Raw genomic sequence first — 17087 nt, 5'->3', positions numbered from 1 at the left:
GACGTTCCCAGCAAACCTTCACAATGCGTTTGGGCCTGCCAGGTCTGTCCGGCATCCTCCCCCACCATCGCAGCCAACTCACCACCAGGTGGTGATCGTTATGTTATAACAGTACAGAAATAATGTGTAATACTACAGCGGAACCCACTTATGTCAACTACCAGTCCGTCCAACAACTCATCATGTTTTATTATTTATTATTCCTTTTACGTGTTGTACTATTGTTAACTTTATCATTATCAATAAGCAATGGTAAGCGACAACAGCAACATAACTACTGTTGAGTGTTAACTAAGGGTGCAACGGTACGTGTATTTGTATTGAACCGTTTCGGAACGGGGGATTTGGTTCGGTTCGGTTCGGAAGTGTACCGAACGAGTTTCCACACGGACATATTAAGTAGCGTACCGCACGTTGTGTAAACAATGCACACTGAGGCACAACACACGGCATGCTAGCAGCGACCGGGCTACTACTACATGCAAAATCCAGAGCTGGAAGATCGTCCTACCTCGTTAAGATCTAACGTTTGGGAACATTCCGGTTTCGCGGTGCGATACAACAATGGATAACATCGCTTCAACGAAGAGAAAGACGAACAAACACAGCTCCCACCGCATTCAAGCAGCCTCTCCTCGGCGAGTCAGGCAGGGCTAAAGCAATAACAAATGCCGTTGGTGTTTTTATAGCAGCAGATTTAAGACCATATTGCATTAAAAACTAGATTTTGACCCACTTCTATGGTGGAAGAACAATGAGCCCATATATCCTCTTACTGCCAAGTTAGCCAGGCACTACCTCGCCATACCTGCTACCTCCGTGCCCAGTGAAAGGGTATTTTCCACAGCTGGAGACATTTTAACTGCAAGCAGGTCTGCTCTTTCTGCAGACAATGTGGATAAACTGATTTTTCTGGCAAAAAACATGAAGATTGAGTGAAAGTCACCAGGGTTAAAGGCTGGGGGGGAAAAAGAAAAGTTAATCTGAGGCTGAGTTGACTTGAAACTGTTTAATGTTGCACTTTTTGTATGTAGAAGAAAAGTTTTGTCATTTTATTTAATCTGAGCAACAACTTGAAGCAGTTTAATGTTGCACTTTATATGTGGAAATGTTGCACTTTATATGTAGAAAGGTTTTGTTGAAGAAACCAATTCTGAGCCTTATCTTATTTAGTTTTTATTTTATATATGTTGACTGCATTAACCCTGGCAATGGACCCTGTGTGTATATGTATGTTATTGTTATGTTAAAAGGATAAAGCCATTGTTTACAAATTTTGGTAAATAAATAACCAGAAAATGTATATTTTGTTTTTTTCTTACTGTACCGAAAATGAACCGAACCGTGACCTCTAAATCGAGGTACGTACCGAACCGAAATTTTTGTGTACCGTTACACCCTTAGTGTTAACGTCAACAGGCTCCATTGTACAATGTGCGCACCTCTGAATGGCCCATGCTGGCTGCTGCAATCAGTGCCTGCTGCACCGCCTGGCTCCTGCTCACCCCCCTGTGACCACAGCAGGAAGTGCAGCTCCAGTCCTCAAGCTTCAACAGGAAGCGTAGCACCTGGAGGTGGCCCCGCTGAGCTGCGTGCACCAACACGCACCGACCTGATCTGTCCACGTGACCCGCCTGAACACACAAGAAGCACCACATTTGTTTTTATGTCGCCTTCTTGAAACTCTGTTGACGGATGTTACTGCAATATTTCAGTTGATTTTATCCTAAAAGATGTGTGTGCAATTACTTTGGCTTTGTGCTGACTCAGCAGGGTGATAACGTCCAGGTGTCCAGCTGAAGCAGCAAATCCCATCGCAGTCAAGCCATCCTGAGACTTTGCATCCACCTAAAAGCACACAATTGCTTCAAACCAACACACCACGCTGTAATCAGTTCTATACAAATATGACGTGTCTCTTTTTACCTGAGCTCCGTGGTCGAGTAAGAGTGCCACAGCATCATTGTGGCCCAGGTGAGCGTGGACACACAGCAGTGGAGCATTATTCAGGACACCACTGCGATAATCCACATCAGCACCACTCATAATCAGAAGTCTGCTAACCTGGAGAGGCGGGGAGTCAGGTGACAATCCACCATTGTTAGGTTTTTATTAGGGCTGGGCTATATTGCACATAAATACTGAAAATACTGAAATTAATACTTTGAACTTGAAATTTTTCAACAACATGGAATGATTTTGTAATTTTTGCCTTTAATTTATTGATCATGATTAAAATCAGAATAAATAGAAATACATACATTTTTTTTTAATTGTCAACAAACATATTTGTGATAAATATAGCAGTAGAAATATAGCACGTCATCTTCATCACTGAACGAATAATGTAATCTGTGGGAGAGAATTCCATTTTCAAATACCGTATTTTTCGGACTATAAGTCGCAGTTTTTTTCATAGTTTGGCCGGGGGTGCGACTTATACTCAGGAGCGACTTATGTGTGAAATTATTAACTCATAACCGTAAAATATCAAATAATATTATTTAGCTCATTCACGTAAGAGACTAGACGTACAAGATTTCATGGGATTTAGCGATTAGGAGTGACAGATTGTTTGGTAAACGTATAGCATGTTCTATATGTTATAGTTATTTGAATGACTCTTACCATAATATGTTACGTTAACATACCAGGCACGTTCTCAGTTGGTTATTTATGCCTCATATAACGTACACTTATTCAGCCTGTTGTTCACTATTCTTTATTTATTTTAAATTGCCTTTCAAATGTCTATTCTTGGTGTTGGGTTTTATCAAATAAATGTCCCCCAAAAATGCGACTTATACTCCATCGTTCCCATGTGACATGGAATTTGTGTCAGTTATGATTTTGCTTACTAGTTTCGATGACCCTCTTTATCTTGCCAGTCCGTAATGTTTGGCCCTAACCTTAGCCAACTATGGCTCATCGTACAAAAAACAACCAATCACGGAATTTCTACGTATGTATGGATGTTCTCATTTATCCAAGTCATTGTATTTTCTCCATATTTTTTCTGCCCTGGATTTGCAGTCCATTTCCTCTCTTTGTAGCTTGTAGCTACTAGTCTAAAAGTAGCTAAGTTACAGGAAAAGCTACTCAATAAAAAATTAGCTAAGCTACTGGAAAATGTAGTTCAGCTTTTTAGCTTAGCTACATGTAGCTTATTACTGCCCATCACTGTTCCTTAGTGTACAAGATTCTCCATGGACTAGATCCACCTCCACTAAAATAATTCATGTTAACAAACTTAAATCGATCGACTCAATCAGGAGGGTGACTATCTGGTCCCCTTTAGAACAATTGCTTTTGGGAAGTCAGTTTTTTTGCATATTGCGCTTCACACTTATGGAACACAATACCAAGTAACGTACGAAACTTACAAACTCTTCCCTATTTCAATACGCATCTAACACTGTGGTTAGTTGAAAATCAAAACTGCACTCATAATGAATCTTGAAATCCACTAGATGTGTTTTATTATCCTATCATGCCATTGATAACTGTCTTTTTCATGTATGGGCAGTTTTAGGAGGGATGTTGCCGGTGATAAACCAGTCTTCTGACCCCGTCTGCTTATATACACTTTATGTGTGCAAATGTTGTGAAATAGTGCGTACGTAATCACAACTATGTATGCTAACCTGTGTAATAATACCTGCACGGACACGTGCGTGTGTGCAAAGTAGGGCAATGTGCATTTTAACCCAGCACTTTACAAACTAGTGAATTAGCACTTTGTAACGGGCAATGTGGAATTCTCTTCTCAAGCACTTTAGCACTCCTAAACCTAAATCTAACTTTCTATGGTCATTTAATTGCTGGTCTGTCATTAGTAATTTGGTTTATTGATTCATTTTTTTTCTATTAATATTGTTCTTATGTGGACGAAATATGGAAACTAGCCACTGGCAACAACAATCTTGCATATTTACAATTGTGTTCATCAATATGTACTGTCCCTGTTTTAAAAACAAAGTCAAAAGTCAATTTTTAAGTTATGTAAATATGTAAGTTATATGTTATGTTTATTTTGCTACAATTAGGACATGAGCATATGCGCTGTCTCTTTAAGAGAATGCTTCTCTTAAGTATGTCAGGTGCAGCTGCTCTGGTTGATTGGAGTTAGTTGGAAACCGAGCTCCACGGTTTTCTTACAGTAGGGTTTTGCGTTGCTTAAAAACTTAATTTAGATTATTCCTGTTTAGAAGTGTCACGACGAGGGTTTTTTCGCAACTTACTGCAAGGATTGTTCTCCCGGGATGCAATCGGACTTTTCCGGACAAAGGTAGCAGGTAGGAACATATTTATTATTAATCTAACGACACAGGACAAAAGACAGGAACTAAAACAAAAGGAAAGCGTGCCGATTGCACGAGAGGCTAAGGAACATAAAACTTAACGCAGGAAACATACGCTAACACTTAGACCAGGGGTAGGGAACCTATGGCTCTCGAGCCAGATGTGGCTCTTTTGATGACTGCATCTGGCTCTCAGATAAATCTTAGCTGACATTGCTTAACACGACAAGTAATGAATAATTCCGCTTAAAAATAACGTTCAAAATATAAAACATTCTCATGCATTTTAATCCATCCATCCATTTTTCTACCCCACCTGTTCAAAAAGTCGCATTAATGGTAAGAAGTATTTTATTTATTATTGGTTAGCTTCAGAATAACAATGTTATTAAAAAAGAATAAGAGACTTATTATACTCTAAAAATGTTGGTCCTACTTAAAAATGCACGCATTTAGTTGTATTCAGTGTTAAAAAATATTATATGGCTCTCACAGAAGTACATTTTAAAATATTTGGTTTTTATGGCTCTCTCAGCCAAAAAGGTTCCCGACCCCTGACTTAGACTGAACTATGGACATAGAAAACAACCAACCAAACTATGGCATAGAACGAACAAAACTTACTGCGGCATGAATGAAGCAATGGCATGAAACGAGCATGAAAAGAGCAATGTCGCCAGGCCGACTAACTGGCAAAGACAGGCTTAAATAATAGTCTCTTAATTAGAGCAGGTGCGTGTCCCGAACACATGAGGCTGGTGAAACTATTAAGTCGCCATGGTAACTAAACAAACAAGGGAGCGCAAACAGGAACTAAAGTAGTCCAAAACAAACAGAAAATAACAAAAACATAATCCAGACCACAGATCATGACAAGAAGATAGAGCTAAGTGGAGTAAACTTTCATTTTCCTGGCATCGGAGTCCCAAATAGTCTTTTTTGTAAACTCTGTACCGGTGTCTGGAGCGGATTCATTGGATTGACATTTAGCTCCGGTTTTCTTCTGACCTCTTATAACGGATTAGTAACGAACACCACACACACAAAACATATCAGTGTTACCTTAATGTTTGGGGTGTAAAGGTTTCGCAAGGATGAGTGTGCCTCATTCAAGCTCTCTGTGCTGTAGGAAAGCCAAAGGCCCTGCAGAATTGAGGAGGGAATCCCGAGCTTCTTGCTTAAGCCCTGGACATAAGAGGAAATGCCACAGTTCAACAAAACGTTTGTCACATTTGGCATGCATCCTTGATACAAACAAAGCAGAAGTTTTAGGAATTTTAATAGTCACAGAAAAACAGTTGGAATATAGTTATAATGTCAAGACGTTTGCCATCGTCGCTCTAAAACTACTCTATAAAAAACATTTTCTAATATATTCTGTGATAAGTGCAATAATGCCTGCTTGAGTGCAGTCCATAAATCACATTTACCTTACAACACTGCAACATCAGAATGACAACATTGATATTTTGCAGCAATGTCTGTTTCTACAGACCTGGGGGCCTTGTGTATTAAAAGCATGAGTACGCACAAAAACCTGGCATATGCACCTTTTCACGGCAAAGATGTCTGATGTATCAAGACTGATGTTGACGCGGAAATGTGTGCTGCCTCACGCCAACTTCATGGCTGACGTACGTGCAGTTCTACAGGCTGTGGATACACAGGGGTGGTCGTTCGGGCTTTACCAATGCCAACATTTGATTTTGACAATGTAAAAAAGATTGAGGCAAGGACACTAAATTCACTTTTCTATGCTTTATATTCATACTAATGTTTGTGAGTGTAATAGTGTGATGTTGTTGCGCTATATTATGAATTAGACAGGGTGTTATATTTTATTTTGAAGTATCGCTTTTATTTTATGAAGAACAGGATGTCCGGTGCGGGAAGTGTCTTTGCTGTTTTTTCGGTTGTTTACTTCCTCTTCCTTCGGACTTTTGAGTGGAAGGTAATAGTTCTTCACTGCTCCGTGTTTCTTCATAATGTAAATATTCTTCCTAAACATTCCTAGATACTTTAAAAGTTAACCCAATAATGTTGTGGGTATAAGTGATGTGTTGTTTTAAGTAATTTTTCTGCACAATTTCGTTTATTTAGAATTAGAGCGTCGACTGTGTGAATTGTTTGGTCGCATTTATGCATGGTACTTACACCACACAGGAGCAGATATCAGTCCGCCAGAAAGCTGAGACCTGTGTGTGTGTGTTTTGTATTTCCAACACAGGTATGTGGATTTGTGCATTATTATTATTTTGTGATAAAACGTTTTTGTTAATGTAATTTAATTTATTATTATTTTTATATGAATGAATGTTTGTTACTTCTCTTCCTTCGGACTTTTGAGTGGAAGGAGCAGATATCAGTCGGCCAGAAAGCTGACACCTGTGTTTCGTATTTCCAACACAGGTTACCAATAAATAATGAAACGACGGCATGGTGAAGTATCTTTTATTTAAAAAACTACACAACGCGGAATAAGACTCACTACATGAGGACATATATTAATCTATTGCTGTCAAAACGTGTTCCTGCGACTCCTTGGCCATGTCAGGCAGACAGCAGCAGCGGGAGACTAAGGAAAATGTCACGTATAGGGCTGCTACCGCAATAACCTCTCCTGTGTTGTGGTAATAAATTGAGTAATCAAACAAGAGTCAAAGTATTTTGTATCATTTGTGATATGCTGGCATGTTTACATTTAAAAGTTTGCAAGATTACATAGTTTTGTCCGCTGTGCCTCGAGTGGGACATAAGAAGCGGTGAGGAGGAAGGGACCACCTGGCTATAGCCAGTTGCTGTTACTACCGTATTTTTCTGACTATAAGTCGCTCCGCAGTATAAGTCGCACCGGCCGAAAATGCATAATAAAGAAGGAAAAAAACATATATAAGTCGCACTGGAGTATAAATTGCATTTTTGGGGGAAATTTATTTGATAAAAGCCAACACCAAGAATAGACATTTGAAAGGCAATTTAAAATAAACAAACAATAGTGAACAACAGGATGAATAAGTGTACGTTATATGAGGCATAAATAACCAACTGAGAACGTGCCTGGTATGTTAACGTAACATATTATGGTAAGAGTCATTCAAATAACTATAACATATAGAACATGCTATACGTTTACCAAACAATCTGTCACTCCTAATCGCTAAATCCCATGAAATCTTATACGTCTAGTCTCTTACGTGAATGAGCTAAATAATATTATTTGATATTTTACGGTATTGTGTTAATAATTTCACACATAAGTCGCTCCTGAGTATAAGTCGCACCCAACTATGAAAAAAACTGCGACTTATAGTCCGAAAAATATGGTATGTCTTTCTTAACACTCGTTTTTTTCTCCGATGTACATCCCTCTTCGTCAACACCTTCTTCCTGATGCCCGACCGTTTATTTTTTCCCGCAACACACAGCTATTTCAACCCGCTAGTAATACTGTAGCTGGATTTTGATTGGCCACAACGTGCAGCGCTTAAGCACATGGCTACTTTCAATAGGATTTGCGTATTTAAAAAGCAGACGTAACCTGGGCGTGGTCTTGGCGTGCCATGTCTAGCCAACTCCTGAGATGAATTCCACGTTGATTGCGATATAAAAAAATGATGTGCTCGGCTTTGCGCGTGCTGACATATGTAGTTTTCTGGATTTGAACGTGCGTCTATTTCCAGTAGGAACGCCATGCAGCTCCAGTTACAGTACACGAGGCCCCTGATCCACGCAATTGATTACACTGACATGTATCCCACCTGTGACAGAAAGAATTCGGCAGCGTAATTAAAATAGATTTTTTTTTACAACAGAACCCCCTTCAGTCGGTCCTGCTGAAGTCGACAACCCGTCTTTATGTTGGCCAACTCATCAAGTTTTGGTCCACAGTCTTCTTATTACTAAAAAGTGACCGCTTAAGTTGACATACAGATGCATTGTTGACCACTTTTGTTAACATAAACTTTAAAGGCCTACTGAAAGCCACTACTACCGACCACGCAGTCTGATAGTTTATATATCAATGATGAAATCTTAACATTGCAACACATGCCAATACGGCCGGGTTAACTTATAAAGTGCAATTTTAAATTTCCTGCTAAACTTCCGGTTGAAAACGTTTATGTATGGTGACGTATGCGCGTGACGTCAATCGTTGAAACGGAAGTATTGGTACCCCATTGAATCCAATACAAAAAAGCTCTGTTTTCATCTCAAAATTCCACAGTATTCTGGACATCTGTGTTGGTGAATCTTTTGCAATTTGTTTAATAAACAATTGAGACTGCTAAGAAGAAAGTTGTAGGTGGGATCGGTGTATTAGCGGCTGGCTGTAGCAACACAACCAGGAGGACTTTGACTTGGATAGCAGACGCGCTAGCCGCCGCTAGCCACCGACCGCACGGATGATCGGGTGAAGTCCTTCGTCCTTCCGTCGATCGCTGGAACGCAGGTGAGCACGGGTGTTGATGAGCAGATGAAGGCTGGCTGGCGTAGGTGGAGCGCTAATGTTTTTATCATAGCTCTGTGAGGTCCCGTTGCTAAGTTAGCTTCAATGGCGTCCTTAGCAACAGCATTGTTAAGCTTCGCCAAGCTGGGAATTATTAACCGTGTATTTACATGTCCATGGTTTAATAGTATTGTTGATCTTCTGTCTATCCTTCCAGTCAGGGATTTATTTATTTTGTTTCTATCTGCATTTGAGCCCAATGCTGTCACGCTAGCTCAGTAGCTAAAGAGCTTCGCCGATGTATTGTCGTGGAGATAAAAGTCACTGTGAATGTCCATTTCGCGTTCTCGACTCTCATTTTCAAGAGTTTATAGTATCCGAGGTGGTTTAAAATACAAATCCGTGATCCACAATAGAAAAAGGAGAAAGTGTGGAATCCAATGAACCCTTGTACCTAAGTTACGGTCAGAGCGAAAAAAGATAAGTCCTGCACTGCACTGTAGTCCTTCACTCTCACTTTCCTCATCCACGAATCTTTCATCCTCGCTCAAATTAATGGGGTAATCGTCGCTTTCTCGGTCCGAATCTCTCTCGCTGCATTGTAAACAATGGGAAAATGTGAGGAGTCCTTCCTCCGGTGACGTCACGCTACTTCCGGTACAGGCAAGGCTTTTTTTTATCAGCGACCAAAAGTTTCGACCTTTATCGTCGTTGTTCTCTACTAAATCCTTTCAGCAAAAATATGGCAATATCGCGAAATGATCAAGTATGACACATAGAATGGATCTGCTATCCCCGTTTAAATTAAAAAAAAAAATCATTTCAGTAGGCCTTTAAGGTCGGCCATTATTCTGTTAAACTGCTCTGTTTATGTCGACATATGTTGTAGTATTGTTGACGTCATTAGTATCGCTAAGCAGCATGAACCGTCAACTTTACTACAATACACAGTATTAAATCATACATACACTGATTTCCTGCTTAGTGCAAAATAAGCTTCAAAATAAAAAAGCATGGCAGTATTCACCTGGATTTCACCACAGCAACAAACAAAATACACATTTAAATGATTTTAATTAGATTTAAATAAATTTAATTATTTTTCTTAGATGTTTAACCACCAGAAGAAAACAGCACCGGCAACTTTTAGATACAGTAAGAAAATAAAGGACACATTTTAAATGATCTCCCAGTCTTCTTATGTCTCCGGCCAAAAACACAAAGAAAAGTGCAAGAAATGGCTCGTTTAGGTTTCAGTTGGAAGGCAAATGTCAAAATCAAGGCTCGGATGGCTACATCTGGCCCACCACATCATTTTACGTGTCGAGCAACAGCCTGGAAATGAAACGCCTTATCTTTTCTAAATGTATATCAAATTTGACAGAAAATATCAATGGTATTGTATTATTTGATGCAACACTATTAAATGTTGTCTACAGAAAATTGAAGCCCAGGGTGGTGTTTTTTTCTGTAATGATAATTACAGACAAATAGATAAAAATACATAAAATAACAGAATTTGACAAGGTGTGCTGAGTGTACTTTTACTGCTAAGTAGTGTCTACCTTAGAAAATGTTCAGTATACAATGAGTAAAACACCAAAGCAGTGATCATTTTCCAATGTTCTTTTTAGAATATGCTCCAAAATGTGTGGTGGGGTTTTACTGCTGCCCATTGCAATACCTGGTTTTAGGGTTCCAGGGCGCAACCACTCTTGCACACCTGCAGCCTATTTGGGTCTGGCCTACTTAAGCTTTCCTGCCATTCCACACAGGTTGCCAGTTGATTGTTCGATATTTCACGCTCACCAAGGACGTTTCCGTTTCCCGTTTTCATCGCTTCAGTTTGGCTCCCAGACATATATCTATCCCAGTGGCTCTTTTGCGGTATTTTTACTGTTGTTTTTCTCCACTCATCTTGAGTGCATCTTTTGTTTTCTCCACTCCAGATGAGTGCACTTTTTATGATTCAACTTTGTCTTATTTTTGGAAACTGCCTCTCTCTGCTCTGAGGTGCTATTCAGGCTCAGTCGTTGACTTGATTTGGTCGGTGAACAATAATAATCAAATGAAGGAAACATGGTATAATATCATGAGGTGATTATACATATACTGTATTTTTCGGACTATAAGTCGCAGCGGCCGAAAATGCATAATAAAGAAGGAAAAAAACATATATGTAAGTCGCACTGGAGTATAAGTCGCATTTTTGGGGGAAACTTATTTGATAAAACCCAACACCAAGAATAGACATTTGAAAGGCAATTTAAAATAAATAAAGAATAGTGAACAACAGGCTGAATAAGTGTACGTTATAAGAGGCATAAATAACCAACTGAGAATGTGCCTGGTATGTTAACGTAACATATTATGGTAAGAGTCAATCAAATAATTATAACATATAGAACATGCTATACGTTTACCATACAATCTGTCACTCCTAATCGCTAAATCCCATGAAATCTTATACGTCTAGTCTCTTACGTGAATGAGCTAAATAATATTAGTTGATATTTTACGGTAATGTGTTAATAATTTCACACATAAGTCACTCCTGAGTATAAGTCGCACCCCGGCCAAACTATGAAAAAAACTGACTTATAGTCCGAAAAATACGGTAGTTATATCTTGCAGTTCCAAGCAGCCCCTTTGAGAGCCGTCATAAAAGTGATGTGACCCACGATGAAAATTTTGATATCCCAACCAATCAACCATTTTTGCTCCTTCCACCTCAGATCAGACAGTACGAGTACATCATACAGCTGCAGTGGCATGATTTTTCGTTATTTTGAAGATTATTGTGCGGAACAAAAAAAAATCTGCTTCACCTCAACCATAACCGCGTCAATTTATTTTGTGCCGGCTGCTATCATTCATGGGGAAATGCCATTGATGAACAAGCCCATTGATATGCATTTTCACTCGTGATGTGCTTTGCATCCACGCTTGGTGGTTGAAAGTAGGCGTGCAGAGGATGAGACTATATAGCTCACCCTGCCTCATACATTTCCAGGTGGAGTGCAATTCATAAAGGGAGGATTTTGTGCAGAAGCAATTTTCAGCACACTTTTAGATAATGCACTTTTCAAAAGGTTATAAAAGGTTTCCCAGAGGGGATATTGCTCATCAAGAAAACATCTGTTAGCAACCGAGCCACTTCCTGACTTTGTAAATGAACTGACCTTGTAGATATGAGCCTTCAAGATGTGATGTCCCAGCTCAAGTGTCTGCAGCACGTTCAACTTTCCTCTTTGTCTGCAGAGCCAGAAGGCCAGCAAAGTGTGACCGCTCCTGTAGGACAAACATCACAAAAGTGTCTATTATTTTCCAGAGTCCAACAAAAACAGTTGTAACACTATACCTCCCAAATGGCAGCCATTTGGCTGTTCTACCTGTAACTCCCAAAAAGCAGCTCAGTTTGGCACAATTGTTCTGTAAATAAGGCAATTGTTCCGCACCGCGTGTGAGCCATTTATTCTCAACTATGTGCCTCGGTTGCCATTTCATTTTTCACCTGAGCACAGTCTAATCTTGTGTCTCTACAGAAGACACACGTTTTTGAAAAAAGGTTTCAATATTGTGAGAAGAAGTTGTCAGAGAATTTTCTAGGAAAATTCTGAGGAAAAAGGTTTTATTTTACAAGACAAAATTATGTAATTTTACAAAATTAAAGTCTAATATATTATTGTACAAGAATTATGCCGGAATAGTTTAAAACATTTTTTAAAAATGTTTTGAGAAAAAAAATACGGCATTTTACAGAATTAAAGTCAACTATTTTGTGGAAAAAGTATTTTATTTTTAGAAAAACACAATGTTGTGAGAAAAAAATGATTTTACATGAATTGTGTGGAAATTTAAAAAAAACATTTTCAGAAAAAAAGTTAATTTTTTAAAGAAAAAAGTATGCCATTTTACATGATTGAAGTCAATTATACTGTGAAAAAGTAATTAAAAAAAATTGTTATACAGTAATTTTTAGAAATAGTCTGAGAAAAAAAAGTTTTTTTTCACAAGATAAAATTACGGTATGTAATTTTACAAGGTTAAAGTCAAATATATTATTTTAAAGTTTAAAAGTTCATAATATCGTGAGAAAAAAGTTGTCATTGTACAGGAATGATGCAGTGTAGGAAGGATTGAAGTCAATTATACTGTGAAAAAGTAATTAAAAAAAAAAGTTGTCATACAGTAATTTTTAGGAATAGTCTGAGAAAAAAAACGTTTTTTTCACGAGATAAAATTATGTAATTTTACAAGGTTAAAGTCAAATATATTATTTTAAAGTTTAAAAGTTCATAGTATTGTGAGAAAAAAGTTGTCATTGTACAAGAATGATGCAGCGTAGGAATATTTTTTAGACACAAGTTTAAATTTAAAAAAACGTATCTCATTTTACATGATTAAAGCATAGTGAAACATTTTGTGGAAATGTCTTCTTTTTTTTTTTACAAAGTTAGGAATGTCGTGTGAAAAAAGTTGTCATTGTACAACAATTATTCACTGTAAGAATATTTTACAGAAAAAAGTTAACATTTTACAAATTTGTTTTGCAGAAACAAATACACTATCAAATAAAAACAATCTAAAAAGTCCATGGCAGTTTTGCAAAAGGGCACTTGAAAATATGGACTTACATAAGAAATAGAATTTCTAATCAGTTTAGAGACACAGTCCTACAGCAACACGAGAACTCTCCGTAGATGTCTGAAGCTTCCCTTTGTTCAAGCATACCTCTACCCCTGATCTGAGCATTCGAGTGGTCCACTACATTCTGACAAAATGGATGCGTTTACAAAAGAAAAGTGGCTAATTGTCGGTCGTGGAGTGGTACATTTTAAACTAACACCCTTTTGGCTGCCTTCTGGGAGCTGCAGAGGATAATAAGAAAGCCCTGGGAGTTCTAGTGTTAAAAAAGCAGGAGATGCTGAGATTCAATCAATTTCCTATTTTTTTTTAGTGTACCTGGGGTCGCACAAAAACCTGTCATCCTGTCCTTCCTCCCTCCATACCAGCCATTCCCTGAAGGAAGTGTGGTTTAGCATCCTACTCCCATCAGTCCGCAGGAGCAGGAAAGGTGACAGCTGCTCCAGGCGCTGCACAAACTCAGTCCATTGCATTGCCCCTCCTGTTAGGGTGCCCGCATTCACCACCTCAAAGAGCTGAAGGAAAAGAGAAATATATAATTATACATAATCCAGGTGTACTAATGTGAACAGCATTGAGTTTGTCTTTGAACTACTTATGACAACATGACCGTTAACAGCATATTTTGTATCATAATTATGTGCATCGATACTATAGTCAATCTATCAGATTCCTGTCCTGTCCTGCAACTAAACTATTCAATTGTGCACATTGAACCTAAAGATTGTGCTTTTATTTATTAAAGCTTTGTTATAAGTTTTCAGTGTGTTTATAAGTACATTTTGAGAACATTTAATACAGAACCGTGATATTGATGATAACCGTAATAATTTTGGTCACAATAATCGTGACATGTAATTTTCATGTTCATGGTATTATTTTGAACATGCATACAGTTACAATATGGTACATTACATCTTTTCAATTTTTCATTACAAAATGTTCGAAAAGGACTCTAGTCAAACGATACTGAAGCATCGATGCCTCACAAACAATCGCTCAAAATCCTTGACCAAAACCACAACACCACCATCACTGTTTAGTTCTCCAAAAATATAGATTGTTAAATTTAGCTAACATTCAAAGATTAGCATCAATACGAATGGCCCATCGAATCCTAAATAACACTGCACCAGCGCCACTTAAGCACTTTGTCCAGTTTACATCTGCTGTGACAACTAGAAACACACAAGCCTCCACCAGGGGGCAGTGTAGCGTACCCAGATGTAAAACCTCTTTTGCACAATCAGCCTTTTCATATAAAGCCATAAAGGAATGGCGACCTAACTTGAAAAGTCTAACAGATTACTCTTCATTGGGGCGGCGTGGCAAAGTTGGTAGAGTGGCCGTGCCAGCAATCGGAGGGTTGCTGGTTACTGGGGTTCAATCCCCACCTTCTACCATCCTAGTCACGTTCGTTGTGTCCTTGGGCAAGACACTTCACCCTTGCTCCTGATGGCTGCTGGTTAGCGCCTTGCATGGCAGCTCCCGCCATCAGTGTGTGAATGTGTGTGTGACTGGGTGAATGTGGAAATACTGTCAAAGCGCTTTGAGTACTTTGAAGGTAGAAAAGCGCTATACAAGTATAACCCATTTATCATTAAGTTAAAGGCCTACTGAAATGTGATTTTCTTATTTAAACGGGGATAGCAGGTCCATTCTATGTGTCATACTTGATCATTTCGCGATATTGCCATATTTTTGCTGAAAGGATTTAGTAGAGAACATCGACGATAAAGTTTGCAACTTTTGGTCGCTGATAAAAAAGCCTTGCCTGTACCGGAAGTAGCAGACGATATGCGCGTGACGTCACAGGTTGTGGAGCTCCTCACATCTGCACATTGTTTACAATCATGGCCACCAGCAGCGAGACAGAGAAAGCGACGATTTCCCCATTAATTTGAGCGAGGATGAAAGATTTGTGGATGAGGAAAGTGAGAGTGAAGGACTAGAGGGCAGTGGAAGCGATTCAGATAGGGAAGATGCTGTGAGAGGCGGGTGGGACCTGATATTCAGCTGGGAATGACTAAAACAGTAAATAAACACAAGACATATATATACTCTATTAGCCACAACACAACCAGGCTTATATTTAATATGCCACAAATTAATCCCGCATAACAAACACCTCCCCCCTCCCGTCCATATAACCCGCCAATACAACTCAAACACCACCACAACACACTCAATCCCACAGCCCAAAGTACCGTTCACCTCCCCAAAGTTCAGACCGCACATATATTTCCCCAAAGTCCCCAAAGTTACGTATGTGACATGCACATAGCGGCACGCACGTACGGGCAAGCGATCAAATGTTTGGAAGCCGCAGCTGCGTACGTACTCACGGTACCGCGTCTGCGTATCCAACTCAAAGTCCTCCTGGTAAGAGTCTCTGTTGTCCCAGTTCTCCACAGGCCAATGGTAAAGCTTGACTGTCATCTTTCGGGAATGTAAACAATGAAACACCGGCTACATGTTTGTGTTGCTGCAGCCGGCCGCTAATACACCGCTTCCCACCTACAGCTTTCTTCTTTGCTATCTCCATTGTTCATTGAACAAATTGCAAAAGATTCACCAACACAGATGTCCAGAATACTGTGGAATTTTGCGATGAAAACAAACGACTTAATAGCTGGCCACAATGGTGTCCCAAAATGTCCTCTACAATCTGTGATGTCACGCGCAGACGTCATCATACCGAGACGTTTTCAGCAGGATATTTCGCGCAAAATTTAAAATTGCACTTTAGTAACTAACCAGGCCGTATTGGCATGTGTTGCAATGTTAAGATTTCATCATTGATATATAAACTATCAGACTGCGTGGTCGGTAGTAGTGGCTTTCAGTAGGCCTTTAAAAAGTGGCTTTGGAGCAATCAAAGCTGCTCACACGGTCACTAAGGTGGGCACTATGTTTGACACATCAACTTAATGTGTATTATATTTATCCATGAGAGCATTTTTGTTGTAAATTGTGAGGTGTGTCTGTTAAAATCATGGTTGTTTTTACCAATGATGACAGATGTGAACAAAAGCATGTATTGTCTTTGTGTGATGATGTAAATGAGGTGTGGTTGTATTGTATATTAAAAAGTATGTGTCCATGAAAGGGCATTTTATGACTTTTTTAAATTTGATTACATGCTATATGATTGTATGATTTTATTGTCATAATTTTATTGCATGATTTTTGTATCCCTTTAATTTAGGTAGCCAGGGACTGCAGATGGGAATTAGCTATTTAGCTATAATCTAGTACAGAACATATCTGTCTTTGAGCTGAATGTTTCTGTGCATTGTCCCTTCAAATAAAGACTAAACTAAACTAAACGAAACACAAGGAGCGATACGGTGTCCATCGATGCTTCGATGTCGTCTTATAAAACAAATCACTGGTCTAGACCAGCAATTCTCAAACTGTGGTATGTGTACCATTAGTGGTCTACAGGCTTCATTTAGTGGTGTGTTAAAAAAGTCTGTAAATATGTATCAGTGTTTCCCACACATTCATTTATTTTTGGCGGCCCGCCACGAAATAATTACATCCGCCGCAAATAAAAATTAAAAATAAAAATATAAAATTTTGTCCTGTCCAGCTTCTCAGGCAAATCATATACCGTAGTTGCTGTAGATGCCCATATAGGCTGTTCAGATTTACTTTACAAAAGAGAAGTGTAGGATACTTCTCTTGTT

At 38.9% G+C, this 17087-nt stretch overlaps 1 protein-coding gene across 7 annotated transcripts in view; it reads right to left on the bottom strand.

Moving 5' to 3' along the window:
• The window catches only part of tanc2a (tetratricopeptide repeat, ankyrin repeat and coiled-coil containing 2a), a 160689-nt gene that overhangs the window by 40184 nt on the left and 103418 nt on the right, over window positions 1-17087 (bottom strand). For all 7 annotated transcript variants that reach the window (XM_062036879.1, XM_062036880.1, XM_062036878.1 and 4 more), the window contains 6 exons: window positions 13714-13910; window positions 11931-12039; window positions 5364-5486; window positions 1927-2064; window positions 1750-1848; window positions 1443-1634 (listed from right to left, as the gene is read on the bottom strand). In XM_062036879.1, coding sequence (XP_061892863.1) covers window positions 1443-1634; window positions 1750-1848; window positions 1927-2064; window positions 5364-5486; window positions 11931-12039; window positions 13714-13910 — 858 coding nt within the window. The remainder of the gene's footprint in view (window positions 1-1442; window positions 1635-1749; window positions 1849-1926; window positions 2065-5363; window positions 5487-11930; window positions 12040-13713; window positions 13911-17087) is intronic.

Source organism: Entelurus aequoreus, linkage group LG25 (genome assembly GCF_033978785.1).
Source record: "Entelurus aequoreus isolate RoL-2023_Sb linkage group LG25, RoL_Eaeq_v1.1, whole genome shotgun sequence".
Classification (NCBI taxonomy): domain Eukaryota; kingdom Metazoa; phylum Chordata; class Actinopteri; order Syngnathiformes; family Syngnathidae; genus Entelurus; species Entelurus aequoreus.
Note: the sequence above shows the minus strand (reverse complement) of the source record. Positions and strands in the feature narration are given on the sequence as shown.